Below are 15,954 nucleotides of genomic sequence, written 5' to 3'. Positions count from 1 at the left end.
CCTCAAAGCCAATCTAACTACAGAAATCTCGCTGCAAATGAAAAAAAAGGGTTTGGGGTTTTTTTGTTTTCTAAAGGTAAGAAGCTTTAGCTAATTTTTATTAGCCGTCAGACTTGCAAATGTATTCAAGTATTTTATATTTTCTTCTTCAGACTAAGGGAAAACTTACGGCATCTCAACGGGAGTTACATTACCAGATCAAAAGGCAACATTCACAGCTGTGCAGGCAGCCATGGCAAGCTAACCATTCCTGTCCTGTGAAAAGCCTTCACTGAAAGGGAAACACCACCTAAACAGACTGCAATTTATGCAGAAGGAAAGCAGACTCATGAAATGTCAGCAGTCAGCTCATCAGAAATCCAGGCAAAGGCTGCTTGTATTCTACTCTGATCATCCAGCCAATGTAGCACAAAACCAACCTGAAAATACCACAGTTCAGAAGCAGCGTCTACGATACAATGACAAAAAGTAATCTGCTGCTAACCTATGCCAAGAAAAAAAAGTATTTAAGGAATTCTTCTGTTAGGATAAGAGTAACAGAACAAGGATGTAAAATGCCTTGTCTCAGCCCTAGAGGAAAACATTGAAGAAAAAACAAGTTACATGTCGTGAAATAGCAAACCTAGTAAAAGACAGGTTCATAGTAACTGTTTCCTAATTTAATTACAAATTCATTGAAAATCCCAGGGAAGTTACTGGTTTTGTATGTACTCAACATCAGAAACCGCTGAGGTTTGCAAGGAATAAAACCAAACAGGTATATTTACAAAGTTTATTAGAAACCATACATACATATATTAGGAAAGGATGTACTGTACCTACTCGTTGCAGCTTGCATGTCAAAGAACTGAGATCTCCTCAGGTTTAGCAGTCTTAGTGCAGAATGGATTACAAGTACTTTACTGACCAGAGTTCAAACCAAGTGGAAGTTTTGTATTGTGAACCAAGTACCTTATTATCAAGTTACTTTGTTACGTCTTTCTCTTAAAATTAATTAGAAGGAAAAAAAACCCAACAACCAAAACCAAAAAACCCAACTCCGCCACATGAAAGCGGTCCCTGTGCGTACAACCTCTCCCACGTACCCGAGCTCATTCATCCCCGCAGTATTCAGGCATCAGTGTAGCTCTCACAAACATCCCTTGAAGTCAGTGGTTCTGCTGAGACAGTCAGCTGCACATAATCAGCTATTCATTTTTGCACCAAGCATAACTCAATTCATAGTAAAGAAAAAAAAAAGCACCTGTTATTTTCAGGAATATACAAATATTTACCACAGTTTTTCTTGCTCATTACAAAATCAGTTACAAAAGCTTACAGCACATTATGTACAAATTCTACCCAAATACATAAAGGAGCACACCAACAGCATCGGTCATCACTTAAAGCTGCAGTCGGCTCACTCCGCTCTCCTCCATCAAACTGAAACGCTGCAGGTGTCTCAAGAGCAGTGTCTTAAATAGTCTTTGGGTTGGTATTTCGGCAGAAAGGAGCTAGTTCTTCTTGTGAAGGAACTTCATTTTGTTTCCTAAAGAAAGCACACCATCAGCCTCTAGCACACGCTGAAAAGCCAAGGGCAATCAAAAGCTACTTAGCAGACCGGATCTAATTTGTAACGTAATTGCTGTGGACCAGCAGGGAGAGCCAGGGCACAGAACCCTGAGCGCTCAGCCCCTGCTTCTGCTCTTCCTCGATTATGCTTTGGTTCCCTCCTCCCCAAGCAGAAATTAAAGTGTTGACAAAGATCACAATTAAATCTGGGTTTATGAGATTAAATGTGCTTTAATCGTTTCCTCCCGATTTCCTGTCACATTGAAACTGCTCGGCCAGCTGATGTCACCTCAGGTAAGGCTTTTATAACTTAAAAATTCAAAAAAAAGACACCGCGGTTGATTTCAGAAGTACTTCTCAACATGTCCTTACCAAGGCCTCGCAGAAACTTGTTCACTCCGCTTTGTTCCGTGTCTGGAAGCTCTTCCAAGTACTGCTCAACCCGCTGCTCGAAGAGTCCTGCGGGAGAGGAGCCGAGGGAGCTGGGCCGAGCCCGGCCGAGCCGCTCCCGCACCCCCCGCTTCCCGCTCCCGCAGCCCCCGCGGCCTCCCGCCAGCCCGGGCCCGGCTCGGCGCCGCCCGCGTACGCGCGGGACAACGGGCGCGGGTGGCGGAGGCACGAGGGGCCGGGCCGCGCTCCCCGCCGGCCCCCGGGCAGGGCGCTCCCGCACCGCAGCCGAGCGGGGCCCCCAGCAGCCCGCCCCGAGGGCGCAGACCCGCTCGGCGGCTGCGGCGCGGGAATCGGGCCCGCCGCGCCCCCTGCGCCCCGCCCGCCGGCACGGCTGCAGGCCCCGCCCCGCCCCCCCACCTCCCGCCGGCAGCCGGGGCCGCGCCTCAGCCCGCCCCGCCCGTACCCGCGCAGCTCTCGCGGCAGCGCGACGCGCGCCCCCGGCCCCCTCGCGGCGGGAGCGCGCCGGCGGCCCCCGTGGCCCTGCCGGTCCCTGCTAGCCGGGCCTGGGGCTACCGAGGCTGCCACGTCCCGCCGGCGCGGGCAGGCAGCCCCCGGGGGACGCTCGCCCATCTCTGCACTGGCGCGGGAGGGCTGCCGGGCGCCCGAGCCGCGGACGGCGCCGGGGTGCGGCCGTGTGCCCGGTTGTCAGCGCCGCCGCCGGGTGCTCTCGGGAGCTCCACGCCCGGGGCCGGGCTGCGGGCAGGCGGAGGGGGGCCGCCGGCCGAGAACCTGCCCCGCGGGAGAACCAGCCGCCCTTACCTTTTGCCCGGCACTTTCTCAGCTCTCTGTCCTGGATGAAGCCAGCAAACATTTGGGATTCCATGAAGACTTCCAAGAAGCGGCGGATGCTCTTGGAGGCCACAGATTTACGGAAAGCCTCCCTTTGGAAGGCACGCTCGCCTTTTTCATTCTGGGTTAGGAACAGGGAATAATGGCCAACTGTCTCCACAAAGAATCGGATAAAAACCTCAGACACTAATCCATTCAGGGTGTTACATTCTGCAAAATAAGGCGGCAATAAGACACCAAAATCAGCTGCTACCAGAGCTGTCAGCATTGTCATCCCCAAGGGCCGGGCAGTGTCGTGCAGCAGTGTGGGGATGTACCGACACCGTGCCGGTCACGGGAAGGAGCAGTACCGGCTCCCTGCAGACCTGGATGTGCACCAGGCAGGGTGACAGCTTCACAGTCCACACTGCCAGCCTACATAATTGGTGTTTCATAACCACGAGTCAATAAGAAATACAAATCCTTGGGATACGGCTCAGAAAATTACAAGTTTTGTGGGTGCTTTGTCAAAATTACACCTTTTCTTACAGATTTTAACTCTTGGGTTTTCCTCAGAAGCTTCTAAATGACTCAGAATTAAAATGGTTGCTCTGGGGATAATGACAAAAACTGATCAAAAAGGGTATGTTGTAGAATTTGGGTTTTCATCATTGCTGGGATGTTAAAATAGTTTTACATGTGTAACACAGACACATAGAAATAAATTTCAGAAACTGAATAGGGGCCTGTTTCATACCTTTTAACCACAGGCATTTAAATTCACCCTGGGCTGTTTTTATAATTGCTGGAGAGAAATATGAACCTTCAGAGGCAACCCAGCCCTGCTTGCACTGAAATTATTTTCTGGAGGTACCTGCTTCTCTCCCCTGAAAATACCGAATGCCAAGAGCAACTCTGAACTCAGACACACCCCTAAGCGTGCACGGTTATCCAGACTGAATTAGGGCCAAGTTGACTGTAAAACCGCGTCTCAGTAAAGGTTTTGAGGCAATCATGGGCGTGCGTGTCATTTACAAAGACATTGAAATAGATCCCTGACAATATATTACTGTGGGTTGATGCTATCCATCCCATGTCCTGTACGGTCAGAGACTATCTCTGATGTTGGAAAAGGTACTTGAGTGCTAAGTCCCACCTTCCTTTTTTCTGGATGGAAAGTCACAATACTACCTACATGCTTGTTTAAACAAGTCCCTGTTTCCAAATGAACTTACCATCATCCGAATCACTATCTGAATCCTGATTTATCAGTTCATTCTTTCTCTCCAGAGCCTGCTCCAGAGCAGCTTGCAGTTTTCTAGGTAATAGTGTGTCTTCATCATCCATCTGACAGAGGAAGAAAAAAATATCTTTAGATCACATTAATCTATGCAGAAACTACAGCAAATACTTTCACAAGGTTTAAAATTCAGAATAAAAGCATTTTGTATCTGCTACTGTCACGCCTACAGGAACAAAATAATGAAAATCTATGTGCATCTATCATATATTTCTAAGCAAAATATCTTGTCGCTTTTAATGAGATTAAAGTCAAGCATGATAATCCAAAGAGCAAGGTAAACATATAGAAACTTGGAATCAGCTCTTTACATGACAAAGAGTCCAAATAGTTGTTTTTATCTAAATATACATCATGCAAAGCCTAGCTACATGTTTACACAGCTGCTCTAGTTGGTTTTAAGCAGCTTCTTTGATTCTTGACAGTTGTTTTTACTTATATTCTAGCATATCTTGTTTTCTGGGTTTCCCCCCTGTTGCTTTCTTCATCTTATTTACTGATTGTTCAGCAAAAGCAAGTAGACACAAGAATCTTAGCTCTGCAACCACTATTCACCAGCCGTATCTTCTAGCTCAGGGGTCCTCAAACTTTTTAAACAGGGGGCTGACATGCGAATGAAGTGGCAGGCAGTCATCTGCGGCTGCTTGGTTTCCCCCCAACCCCCAGCAGGGGTTCTGTAAATACCAGGGGCCGGATTGAAGACCCTGGGGGGCTGTATCTGGCCTGCGGGCCGTAGTTTGAGGACCCCTGCTCTAGGGAATCATACAGTAAAGTTTACTTATCTAACCTGCAGAATGATGATTATTTTTGAAGTTGTTTAATGCCACATTACTATCAGGAGATGGTGATCCTTTATGTTCCTGTTTACAAGGCTCCTGCTTTCGCTACCACATGAAACTATTCTTCACCTTTTCTCTCTCAGTCAGAAATATTTCTGTGCAATTTTTGTCCTTTTCACCTCCAACAGTGTGAGTTTTCTTGCTAACATGATGTTATTATGTTTTCTTTGCACTTTAAATACAGTTACTGACTTCTTCTGACAGTCACAGCCTCGCTCCCTTTTGCGTACCTGAGGAGCGGTACTTATTTGCAGGTGAAACAGAAAATGAGCACTTTTTTTTATTCCCAATCTCTTTCCCTTCCAATTCCTTCCAAATATCTCTAATCAAAGAAACCTAAATGTACTACAGGAGTTAACAGCTTGCTAGACTGCATGGCTACGTTTCAAGCTGTACTTTACCTGTCTGATGAATCGATCAGACCCCAGGTTAACCATCAAAGCCTAAAGAAAAGAAAACACTACAGTGAAATATATCTGAAGAGACAGAAAACATTAATTCGTGTCAGCCTTTTCATAGAGAAAAATCACCTGAATGGTCCCAAGCCTCAACATGAATCAAATTCCTACAGTGAAACAACAGGTGGTGTGCTTTTTATAAAACAAGAAGATGAAGTTTTTCTTTAGAGCTTACAGTCTAATTTAACATAAATACAACAGATCTCATACTAGGTTAACATGTAAAAAAAAAAAGCTAAAAGGGTTAGGCAGATCTTTTTTCTTAAACCTCAGCAAGGTATTGCTATTCATTTTTGTTAATGTGCAGATGGAAAGTATTTCAGAGGGGTTTAAAGAAAATGGTGTCATTTGCGGCAGCAGGGCTTCTGAAGGGCAAGGGTGTGAAATATTAATAATAACGAAACAGCAAACTGAGAGACAGAGCTGAGAAGATCTGGGAGACCAATGTTAGGAAGGTCGGAGGAAAACAGAGCAGAGATTTACACGGGCCAGAGGCACAGAGAACCTTTAAAGTGTGGACAAGAGAAGAAATTTTCACAGAAAAATGACCACAAGTTCATAGGAGTAAGAGAGAGGAGAGCGCCCCTGGGTATTTTGTGGCTTTTTACTGGAAGAGTTGATGAAGTGCAACTTGCATTTGATTTCCAGCATAGTCTTAGGAGTTAAAAAAAAAAAAAAAAGCCTTAAAGGTTTTATTTTCTGTGCTGGCTATGGCTTTATGCACAACTCCCTTTAGCATTAATAGCTGCTGTAGCAGATGACACTTCATGTCTTCCTCTACTTGTTCCAGGTAGGACGAAATCAGAACAAATCAACATATTTACACTGCACTTACTTGTTGACCAGGTTAACATTCACTTTGTTCTGTCAAGGTGCCCAGTATGGGAAGAGGGGTGGAATAAAGAGTAGACTAAACCTACTACTGCAGTTTTACCAAGAGGCAGTTGCCCATGAGAATTAGGCAGAGAAGAAACAGAGAGGCAGATTAAAAATTTATCATGTGAGGATTTATGTGCAAATGGCAGGCCCTCTCCAGGGTGAGGCTAGCTTTACGCTGGGCAGACAACTCTGGTGTCAGCTCCTACCTCCTCCACGGGCAGCTCCTTCAGTTTGGGCAGAGAGCTGGAGAGCAGTCCCACCAGGAAGGGCGTAGGGCAGCACACAATGTCAATCATGGATGAAGGCAGAACAGGAATGAAGGTGTGCTGCCAGGAGAAGGGGTACAGCAGGGCCACCACGGCATGTGAGCAGCTCGAGAGGGTGCTGGAGGGAGAAACGACCACATTAGCAGAGGTTCTTTGTCCAGAACACCTACCACCTGCTGATAAACTTTGTGTGTTAAAATGCAAGTGCCCAGGGGGCTTCTGAATTCGGAGGTGCCCAGGTCCCCTCCCAGTCCCCACCATTTCTGTACTGTGCAGAGTGGTAGTTCCTCCCACACTCACCGTTAGGTGACTTGAAACTAAAGGTAAAAAACTAGAAACAATTTGTTTCTTTATAGCACTCAGAGACACTTAGATCTAGAAGGCAAAGTTTAACATTCCCAACAGCACTCAATAGCAGCCACTTTGAATGATGTTTAAAATCCAAAAGCAGCTTCAGTTTTTAGCTGTTACGACCATGTTGGTAGTAAAAACACATAACATGATGTTCCTACATCCCGCGCTAACACACAAAGAAGGGAAAATAAAAAACAAAACTGAAGAAAAAGAAATCCTAAATAAAAGCTCTACTAATGTAAAAAAACCCAACAATCAATACTTACTCCCCAAAAAAATGTGTTAAAGCAACACATTTTTCAAATTTTGTGCGTTTTTGTGACAACAACAGATTTTTATTGTAATACACTTTAACAGGCTTATTGACCAATTCTAGCGATAAAGGTATTAACCCTACTCAGTGGAGTACTCTAATATACACACTTGTACCCACTAAACATTAAGGCTTGATATAATTTGTGGAAAATGTCTTGCACACATTGTCCTTCCACCTACTGAATCTGATTACCTTCTACTGCCACATGGTTTCCAAATGTTAAAAATAAAGGAATATCATTACCAAGCTAGTTTTATCATCCGGGGAATAAAGACAGGCTCTCCGTTTCAGAGCTTTGATTTTGGACTGTGTTACAACGTCTGCTTCTCACAGGCTGAGGATGACAGAAATTTGGATTTGTACCCAGCCTAGTATGACTGAGCTAATTTTCTCACAGCACAAACTTCTGCTGTGCTTAATGTAGCCACAAAGAACTATAAATAACTAATAACTTCAGAGCTGTTCCTGCTTGAGAATGCTGGGGAGAAATGCCGATTTCTTCTACTGCAAGGTTTGTTGGAGACTTTAGGTGGCATCAGACTTCCACCAGAACAACCCTTGTGAGCATTTTTAGTTGTGGATTATTCCAAGGCCATGAGAAAGGTTTCTTCACCTGTTTGTTCCTGTCAGTGATTAACCTTTGAAGTCTGCTGAATGGGAAAAGTAAGAATTAGAGGAGAAAGAGAAAACGGCTGGGGAGAAGCCAATGCTTGTCTTTTACTGCAAATAATCTGTTGAGCTGGGTTTACCTAACATTTCCTTTAAGATTTGTCAATCACAGCATATCTTTATAACATACACTGCCTGACACAGGTTTCTTGTAAAATGATGCATTTCTCCATTTATTTATTTTTTTTTTAGTAGCAGGCAATGGTGCTGGCATTGCTTTGTATTTTGGTCTCGAGAGACCACAGCAAGCACAGTGCTGTGTTTGAGAAGAGCTCTGGAGCATGGTACAGCTCCCAGCACTTTCTCAAGCTCACTTCAATGAGTCTGCAGTGTTTTCAACTACTACAAATTCAGTCATCTTAGCCGAGTGACTAAAAAAAGAGCCATGTTAAGCTAAAAGCAGGAAAACATTCTTCTGATACTCGGTTAGTACTTTTTCCTTTCTATAGAATGCCCTTTTGTAACTTGTTATTTTACACGCAGTGCTGTGACGTAAATCAGCCCCTGCATCCTCTCGTGTGTGCTATTCCCACGCTAGGGAAGGCTTCGGGCTCAGGCCCAGGACACTGGTTCCTCTTCCAGAGCTTTCTCGAGAGCTGGCTGGGGCAAGGCAGCAGCTGAATGCAGCAAGCAGTCATGGAGGGGGTGTCCCGCAGCAGCACACTGCTCTGCCCTGCCAGTGTCCCACCGGTCACGCCCCTGCCCCTGCCAGCACCTCAGCCTGTGCATTTTAAGGCTCTGCACACTTTTTCAAAATTCAGTCTCAGAAAATCTTTCTCTGTGAAGCATCTCAGGCTGACCCCCATGAAACGCTCGCTCTGAACGTTCAGCCCCAGAACTGCCTGCTGCCCTCCTGCCCAGCGCTGCTCGTCCCATGTGCTGTAAACTCCTGCTCGGGCAAAGTGCCTGCGTCTCCTCCGTAGCTGGAAAGATTCCTATTTAGAAAGGACACACATCTTTCACTTCAGTGTGAGGTTTCTACATGCCATCAAGTAAAAATTCAGAGGTGATGGATGTAAGGGAGACCCCAGTTTACATCTCTAAAATATGGTTCAGTTCCTTTTAAAAGAGTATATTCATGAGAAGTGTGTTTGGTAAATTAAAAAAGAAAGCCCTACCCTGGGAAACCAAGTCCACTCCAGTTTTTCCTTTCAAGATGTGCAACCCACACATTGTCCCACTGTTCTTGTTTATGAGAAATAAGAAGTCAGATGATTTATTTTCTTTAAGGTGTGTGAAGCACATGAAGTAAAGCAACAGAATAATCAAAGAAATCAGATTTTCAAAATATTTTCACTTTTAATAGTCTAGGGCAGTTCTGGTAATCCAGAGAGCTGGTTTTGAGAGTGGGCTTTTTCATTTGGTCTGTGCAGTTTTACAAGAGCACTGCATAATGTTCTAGCTGTCGTTCTACTGGAAAACATTTCTTATATTACCCATATGCAGGTAATTTCCTACATGGGCGCAAGAAACCAAACCATTGCATGAATCACACACTAATGAGGAGCATAACCCATCACACACTTCAGAGAGGAACCGCTGCCAGAGTCATGTACAAGTGGGAGACATGCTGTGACAATCCCGGGGCTCCAGCCACCCCCCTACAGCATGGGGTGAGCTGTGCCCGGGGTGCCAGCATTCCCTCCTTCCCCCAAAAAACTGGCAGCAGTAAGGCCAAGCTCTCAGCCCAGCACGGAGATGCGGACTCTTCTGCTGGCCTGTGATGCTCTGCCCGTGTGAAGCACCTGCTGACACCCAGCAGGCATCCCTGCTGCCAGCTACCCACTGTCCTGCACGCACGTGTAACCATACACGCGGGATAAGGCTACACTGACTGTGAAAAGGTGACTGTGTGTGCCAGTTTTGTGGGAAAAGGGAATTTTCTTACACACAGGTATGTAAGGCTATTATCCAGCCGTACTGGATACATACACAGCCTGTGCCACCAAACTCATCCCATTAGACTGTACTCATCCCGATAATTTGCACTCCACTAAAGCAGAATTAGTGAACAATTTCTAGAAAAATACCCACTTTCAATTGATTTCAAAACATAGGCAATCCATCACTTCTCCTTCTAGTTGGTTTGGGCTTCTTTTTTTCCTATGGTTATCATCTTGCTAAAAATTATTTGGAATTTGCCCAAGTTTTGGTTTTTCCTATGCCTTTTATTCACTAGATTAAAAAAAAAAATCAATGTTTGATCTTCTTGCCATGCAAGTTTTAATATGAGATTATAAAGTCTTATTGAGGCTTGCTTAATTACAAATTTCTCTCGATAAAGAGGTCTTTTATCATGTTACAGACAAAAGATGATAACGCTTCTCTCCTACTCAAAGTTGATTTACTTTCCTCTGGGCTATTTGGTTTTCTAGATCATTTCCTCATGATAGCACACAGAAACTTTTCCTTGTCGTGTACTTGGCTGGGGAGACGCAAGGCTCAGACTAAGAGCTGAGGCACAGAAATTTCAGACATTACCATGACTCAGCTGAATTGTTGAGACTGCTTCTGATCATGGTTTAGGCCCACGTCAGAAGCAAATTCATGTGACTTAACAAGAACATTTACTGTCCTTTAGACAGGAGGATGTCCGCTATCAATTTCTGGGTTGGTCAACCAACAAAAAACCCCAAGTCTAGGCTATATTAATATCTAATCACAGCACAATTACCATGTTCTGAGAAACACACGTCTGCTGTTGAACAGTGACCGGACCCTGCCCTGGCTGTGGGGAGCATGCTGATGCGGGTGCTGGAGCTGGATGTGTCACCAACTCTCACAAAATGCTGAAGTCTTATTCAGCTACACATACTACTCACATTAGAAATATTCCACAGAAACACTTGATAACTCTCTTTTCTCTGTAACAATAGCTGAAAGTCATATTCCTTCTCACTTCCTCCTCTACCACCTTCCATTTCTCACAGACCCAAGGCAGCCTTGCACACTGAGCATCTCCTAAGTCCAGGACTAAGCCTCTAGCACAGACAACCACTTGCTGCAGGGCTCCCTGATCCCACCTTGCTCCTCTCATGCACCTCCACGGTCATTTTGGCATTTACATGGAAGGAAGGGAAGGTGAGAATATCCCTTCCCCTTCCTCCTCCTCCTCTCCCAAGGGACAGACAAACTTACTCAGCCAGGAGAGGAGGGAGGACCACCCCTTCACGTGCAGGGCTATGCCACACAGCAGCTCCATCACCCCAGGGCTGATGTCAGCTCTGTGCTATACCAATGCTCTGGACCATGCACAGGACGGGGACTGACTAATCTTCTAGAATCTACTTCCTCAGACGGAAAAACATTGCCAAAAATATAAATTCACAAAGAAGTGTTTCCACTGCCCACATTTACTTTTCCACAATCTTTTCACGTTTCTCATTTCTCCCTGCTAATTACGTTACTCTGCCCACATCTGCTGAACTCTTCCCTCTGCTGTGTTAATGCATATATGCTGCTCTGCAACAGAGTTACCTCCCTGACCCACACCCTCTCGTCTGCTGGGGAGAGTTCCCTCCCACCTGAGGTTGGACTTCGGAGGCTCCATCCTTCCCAGGTGTAACACCTCGACTCAGGTGGGTATTACACACCCATGTGCCTTGCCACAGGCCACGGCCGTGCTTTTCTGGGAGAGCTCCTACCCATGTGCCATCGATGAACTGTGTAGCAAAACCAGATGCCTGACACTTCCCTCCTGCACCCTTCAATGTCTCCCCAGATCCTGGATTAGCTCCAGCCTCTGACAGAGAGACATGCGTGACAACTCTGCAGGATAAAATGGTCTGAGATTTGCAGAGGACTCTGTCAAAGACTCTGGGAAAAGGCTACAGGGCTAAGGATTCGTCCCGCCTCCCCTCCAGCACACACAGACCGCAAAGACAGAGGGGAAGGACAAGGCAGAAACCTTGAAAAGCATCAATTAAAGAGAAATGGAAGTCAAAATTGTAGCAGACTGCTATAGTTTGGGTGGGAGTGGAGAGCATACAGTGTTACTGTTACTGTGCAGGCTGTAATTCAGAGCAAAACTGTGCTGTGCCGGACAGCAAACACACCTAAGCTGTGAAAAAATAAAGGTTTCTCTGGGTGTGTAAGAATAAATAACAGCAGCACTATTATTCAGGTGGTTAAGACTAAGTAATAGCATCAGGGACAAGATATAAATAAAAACACATCGGTATCAAAAGTGACAGTCTCCATACTCCAGCTGTCTCACTGTAATCAGCTCCTGCAGCATTCCTGCAGGCAATCAGCTTTTAAAGCAAGCCCTGGAGGATCCCTGCCCTGTCAGAAGAGCTGGCTGACAGCAGGGAGATGTTACCGCTTTCCCCTTGGTCCACAGTGTGGGCGCTCAGCCCCAGTACCCCCTTGACCCCCAGACACTGTTCTTCTGAAGCTGTGTGCTCCCAGAGCCCCCCAGATCAATGGCTTTTGCTTCACTCCCCAGGCTGCTATGCTGTGAGGGCATGGGTTTCGTTAACCTAGATACCAGCAGCTACTCACCAAACAGGGCACGGAGGAATAAAATGAGAATTCAAGGAAGTCTTTGATACAGTGGCACAGGACATCTCCAGTTTTCTATCCAGCATGAACGTGCCAGACACGACAGTGTTTCTTCCTATACACAATTATTGCTGATTGTTCCTTTCTTACCACTCTACCGTGTTTACAAGGGAAAAAAAATCTCCAGTTCCTCTCTTTTGACTCAAACCAAAGAAATGACATTTTTGCAGCTTCTCAGCAAGCAGACCTACCCTGTGAACATTTCAAAATAAAATCACGTGAGTCATTGCTAGAGGAAAAGAGAGCATTGCGATGGAGCCATCTGAGTGCACAGCTGCAGCCCCAAGTTCAGAATGTGCAAGCACACGCACTCAGAACAACAGGCACACTCAGAGACGCAGCATCGGGTGCGGGGAGGGCTGGGGAGGGGGCTGTGGCCGCTGGAAGCATATGGGATAACCTTCTCACCAGGAGCAACATGAAGCAGTAAACACCTTTGTGCTGGTAAACTAATACTGAAGCGACGCTGAAATGGAGATTTTTGAGAAGGGGAGCTGTCACGGGTAACAGCACTGCTGATTGGGGATTAAAGGGTACCTCTGCGTGCCCATGTACAAGCCCTGCAATTACTGACGGGTCTGGGAGACCCGCCTGTCTGTAGGATTGCTTGCATTTGTAAGGCACCATTTTCACATGATCGGGATTCAGAATTTAACTTGTTTTCACTTAAGTTTTTAAGCTTGTGTGTCTGCCTCCAGAGAACTCTTTTGTTTTTCAATTTCAGGCAAAATTATATAGAAACATAAAGGAATTCAGGTGGGAAGAGACCTCAGGAGGTCAGCTGATCCAATCCCCTTGCTAGGCATCAGATCAGTTTGCTTGCAAAGCCAGATAAAAAATAATATTATTTTGTTATATAAAACATCTTTGCTGCCCTTTTTTGTGAAACGGTGGCAAGTTTTCATGGCAAGGACTTGAAGGCTGGCAGGAGGGAGTGCCCTGTATGCCAAGGACTTCTAACAGTGATGCCTAAATTCACTCTGATGCGGTTACATTAGAAGCCAACTTAAAATAATAATTTTGTGCACATTAATAAGAGACTTATTTAGCTGCTGATTTCTTCAGAAGTTGTTGTTCACACTGAGCAGCACGTTCCTTTCCATTGTAGCCCTGGGCTACACAGAGAAATGGGAGGCTTATCTGGGAGAGGAAGATCATCTTCATCCTGCAGGGAACCAACCCTAGGGAAAGGAAGAGAAGGAAAGGAAGGAAAGGAAGGAAAGGAAGGAAGGAAAGGGAGGAGGCCGAATTAAATGCAAATAGATAAAAATAAAACCTGTGAGGCAGAACTGGGAGGGAAGGAAGATGAGCCTGGGAAACGTGAACTGAGGGCAAAGAGGCTGGGATGCAAAACTAAGGGACAAGACAGTGTCTGGCTGAGCCGAACGATGCAAGAACCAGGGAAAACAATTTAATAGGAATGTGGATAAAGCTGCCATGCATGTGCAGCCAGATTATTAGGTCCCTGTGACACTTTTTCCCTGTCCCTGTTGCTATAGGCAGATGGAAGGGCTGTGAGGCTGTCTGATAGCCATTACCCACCCCCAGTTGGTACCAGAGATGCTGAGAGGGGCTGCTGCTGCAGGAGGGAAGGTCAGACACTGGCACAGCTGAAGATGTGGCTCAAAGCCTGCTCGTGGTACAGGTGCAGGCCAAACATAGCCAGTGCTCATACGATTCAGGCACCTCGGTACTGCTTCCCCTGTGCCCCACTACGCACAGCCTGCTGATAAGCAGACAGACACAAAAATGCAGTTTCTACCAGCAATAATTTTCAAACTGAAAAGACAGTTTTCCTCCACGACCATTATATTTACCTGTATGCGAGAGACAGAAGATTATGATCAAAACAAACACCAGAATTGGTGCTCAGCTTATTGCTGTTTGACCCAAATGAATTCTAATACAGTAATTTATCTGGACACTGATAGAAAAAATATTTCTAATGATTACAAAGCAGCAGGAATTATAGTCAGTTCATACCTGGGTTCACCAATTAAAACAAAGCATGAGGGGCCAGGCAAACTACTGTTTTAGGCTTTGATTCAGCAAAGTATTCAGCACAAGTTTCAGTCTTAACTTACTTTCATTGTGCTGAAATACTTCGCTGAAATGAAGCCTCAAAGACCTTTTCTTTGTCTGCTTCCACTATAATCAGATCAGTCCCCACGTACACACACAAGACCACAATATGTGGCAGCCCCTTTGGACCCATGAGGCTGCTGTGGAAGAGCACTCTCTGAATGGCTGTGAAGTCAGCCTTTCTCATCAGCAAGTCATGTTTCAGCTTCTGAAATCTGAACAATTTTTTGCTTTTCTAGAAACCCTTCAGGGGTAAAGCAAACTACAGAGAATCCTTCAAGCCTTTATTAGGTGCTTTGGAAGTACAGACTGTAATTCTTTAGGCTATTAAATAAATTTCATTTACTGCTGATGTATTATTAATGTATTTGTTAACTTTTAATAATGTAATTTAATTTTAAATTAAATAACTAGATTTCAGCCTCCTTGAGTGAGAATTCCCTGTGGCAGAATCCTTCTGTAAAGGGCCCACCTCTGTGTAGGGGTCCCCAGGGAGGAGTGCTCCCCTACCACTACCAAGGCTCCTCTCCTCACCTGACCTTCAGGCAAATCTGTGAAAATCTGGGTAGCTGCAGGAAGTTTTGGAAGGAGCGGTTGCATACGTGACTCAAAAGAGGGTTCTGAACTCTCTGAATTTCCTGTTAATAAATCTGACCTTTCTCTAGAATCATCAGTGAGATGTTCAAAATCAAAGTCATGGGTGCCTATTACATTAAAAATTGAGCAAGTTTAGGCTGTAAAAGCCAGAGTAATATTTTGTATTGTGATTTCTTTTTTAAAGCAAACACTTAAGTAAGAGGTAAACTAAGAGTCACAACATGAGGTCTTTAGTTGCTGCCCCGAAGTATGCAGCTAATACTGTATCTCTAATCAATACCCAAGAGCCTTCTTTTCAGGAAACATGGACAAAACTGTACGTGTATATTTTAGGTTACTTTTTCTCTTAATGTTAGGGGAGACCTGTCAATAGAAAGCTCTGCTCCTAGTGTCTAAATAAAACAGGGAATTCTTTAGTGTAAATGTGATCATGGTGGAGGGGAACACATATAATTCATGTGAGGTTCACGGTGAGCCAAGTCCATTCGAGCCAACTCAAATGCAGCAGCCAGTTCTGAACATTTCATAACAATCATTACACACACTACAGCAAACACTGCTACAGTGGATCTCTGCAACTGGGTAAAGAGCTCTCTAAAGCACAAATGAGAGATCTCCCCCTGTCTGTTATGGACTGTAGCATGTATTACCCAGCCGCAGCAGTGAGCTAACAACTCTTAGTCCAGAAGCAGGTGAAAATCTCTCACTCTGCACAAGAGCTTGACAAAGGAAAAATACTATACAAGAGATGAACGTTTCCCAGGGTGGGTGATGGTGTCACAAACCAGGAGCACTGCTTTTGCGTCATGCCCATCAGCCTCCAGGGTACATCCACTGCTTCCTCACCTCCTGAGCAAGGCAC

At 45.3% G+C, this 15,954-nt stretch overlaps 1 protein-coding gene across 8 annotated transcripts in view; it reads right to left on the bottom strand.

Annotated features, from left to right (window-relative positions):
* Positions 1 to 758: 758 nt before the first annotated feature.
* The window catches only part of DENND2B (DENN domain containing 2B), a 181,545-nt gene continuing 166,349 nt past the window's right edge, over positions 759 to 15,954 (bottom strand). For all 8 annotated transcript variants that reach the window (XM_080404649.1, XM_080404646.1, XM_080404652.1 and 5 more), the window contains 6 exons: positions 6,452 to 6,629; positions 5,310 to 5,351; positions 4,005 to 4,116; positions 2,761 to 3,000; positions 1,924 to 2,010; positions 759 to 1,528 (listed from right to left, as the gene is read on the bottom strand). In XM_080404649.1, the coding sequence (XP_080260775.1) occupies positions 1,494 to 1,528; positions 1,924 to 2,010; positions 2,761 to 3,000; positions 4,005 to 4,116; positions 5,310 to 5,351; positions 6,452 to 6,629 (694 nt within the window). In that variant the 3' untranslated portion in view covers positions 759 to 1,493. The remainder of the gene's footprint in view (positions 1,529 to 1,923; positions 2,011 to 2,760; positions 3,001 to 4,004; positions 4,117 to 5,309; positions 5,352 to 6,451; positions 6,630 to 15,954) is intronic.

Source organism: Falco punctatus (assembly GCF_963210335.1).
Source record: "Falco punctatus genome assembly, chromosome: 10".
NCBI lineage: Eukaryota > Metazoa > Chordata > Aves > Falconiformes > Falconidae > Falco > Falco punctatus.
Note: the sequence above shows the minus strand (reverse complement) of the source record. Positions and strands in the feature narration are given on the sequence as shown.